This window comes from Plasmodium fragile (genome assembly GCF_000956335.1).
Source record: "Plasmodium fragile strain nilgiri unplaced genomic scaffold supercont1.17, whole genome shotgun sequence".
NCBI classification, from domain to species: Eukaryota; Apicomplexa; class Aconoidasida; order Haemosporida; family Plasmodiidae; genus Plasmodium; species Plasmodium fragile.
This window is the reverse complement of record NW_012192597.1, coordinates 300,476-302,171: the sequence shown is the minus strand read 5'-3', so window position 1 is coordinate 302,171 and position 1,696 is coordinate 300,476. Positions and strand designations below refer to the sequence as shown.

At 40.9% G+C, this 1,696-nt stretch overlaps 1 protein-coding gene across 1 annotated transcript in view; it reads right to left on the bottom strand.

Moving 5' to 3' along the window:
* AK88_01914 (uncharacterized protein) overlaps positions 1 to 1,058 on the bottom strand; it is a gene marked incomplete at both ends in the record, with an annotated part of 5,178 nt that extends 4,120 nt beyond the window's left edge. The window contains 3 exons of the mRNA XM_012479549.1: positions 459 to 527; positions 665 to 718; positions 927 to 1,058. Of these exons, the coding sequence (XP_012334972.1) occupies positions 459 to 527; positions 665 to 718; positions 927 to 1,058 (255 nt within the window). The remainder of the gene's footprint in view (positions 1 to 458; positions 528 to 664; positions 719 to 926) is intronic.
* Between the last annotated feature and the right edge of the window lie 638 nt (positions 1,059 to 1,696).

Genomic DNA, 1,696 nt, shown 5'->3' with positions numbered 1-1,696 from the left:
AAAAAAAAAAAAAAAAAAAAAAAAAAGTGGGCGGCATGTCATATGATGAATTTGCAGCACATGTGTCTGTCCCCACGGGAGGGTGGTATCATCTCTCTCGGCCAGGCAGATCGTCCAAACGGAGAATGCACTCTTCACACTCGCGTATAGCAAGCAGCATTACCCAACTCAAATTTTTTCCTTAAATTTCCGTAGAGGTGAAAAAGGGCCACCGTTCCACACGAATTGGGAACAATCTTTTTTTTTTTTTTTTTTTTTTTTGGTGGGAGGGGGGAAAAAGAAACACATAAAAAAAAAGAAATATAAAATAATGATAAATGTGCAACGTTGGTTGTTTACAAATGGGGATACAGACTACCCCAGACAATCTCTTCCACATGAATACGTATAATGCGTCATGGAGGAAGAGGAAGAGGAAGACGGCGCGGGGATCTCTTCAGGGCAAAAAATAAATTTACCTGTTTCATGAACCAAATATTGTCCACGTTTTTCTCAACACTTCCATCCGTTGCAGCATTTGCATTGGTCTTTGGGTGGCAAGCATGGCGATGCAAAAAATGAAAAAAAAAAAAAATAATAAAATAATTAAATAAGTACAAAATTGGAGACTGGCTTACATGATTAGTGGCACAATCACATGCCGAGCGCACACGCGTCACATTACCATGCCTTCTTTCAGGGGGTACAACAGTATTATTGCGTGCACGGGTTGAGGGATCTGTTAGCGGGGCAGGGCATGTACAAAAAAAGACACATTATGCTACGAAGAAAGTTACGATACAGGGGGATTGGAAATGTGCACACTTTTTCAAATTCATAAAGTGATATTGGTACGTCCCCAGGTGCGAACCCTCATGCGAGTCACCCTTCCGCGTTGCCCATGGGAGGAGACACAACATGGTGTGGTTATGGGAAGGCGGCCCTACCATATCTAAGAGGTCCGCATCAAACCCATAGATGTCCTGAAAGGCCAACTTGGTCTGCCCAAGTTTACAGGAGTACAGGTAGAGGGACTCCGGGTTGGACTCGATGGGGACCCAAATATTATTCCGTAGCATTGTGGTGGGTAAATCGAATGATTGTGCACAACGGGGGTGTAAATATAACCGTGCGGTGTTTTACGGAGAGGGGCAATGGGGTTGTCCTGTACGTTAGCAATTCCCCTTTTGTCTGTTTATATATATAGACCTTTTTTTTTGTGATTACACTGTGGTACCCTTTTAAGCGAGACAAATTTATTTTCTCTTCACTTAGGTGTCACATATGTGCACATAAGAACAGGCGGCGTTTGAGGAGGCAAGTACTGCTTTATTTTTATTTTGTCCTTTTTTATAATTATTTATTTTTTTTTTTTTTATTGTCCGCGATTTTTCAATTTGTCAACCCCTCGAGACCGCATAGCCAACTTGGGGGTGTACAAACAAATGAGCAGAGTGAAAAGGTCGCAAAATGAGCAACGTACTTGAAAAAAAAAATTTATTAACAGGTTGTGCATATGTGCTACACGTATTAAACAAATTCGGGTGAAGCTTGTTTTTATTGCTATTTGTTTTTTTATTTTATTTTTTTTTTTTTTATATATTTCTGAATAGGTGATGGTGATAAGGGAACCCGGAACAAGGGGGTACTAAAATGCAAGTCGGGAAAAGAAGGGGACCTGCACGTGAAGCCTTTTTGCAGCGGCAAAAAAAATAGC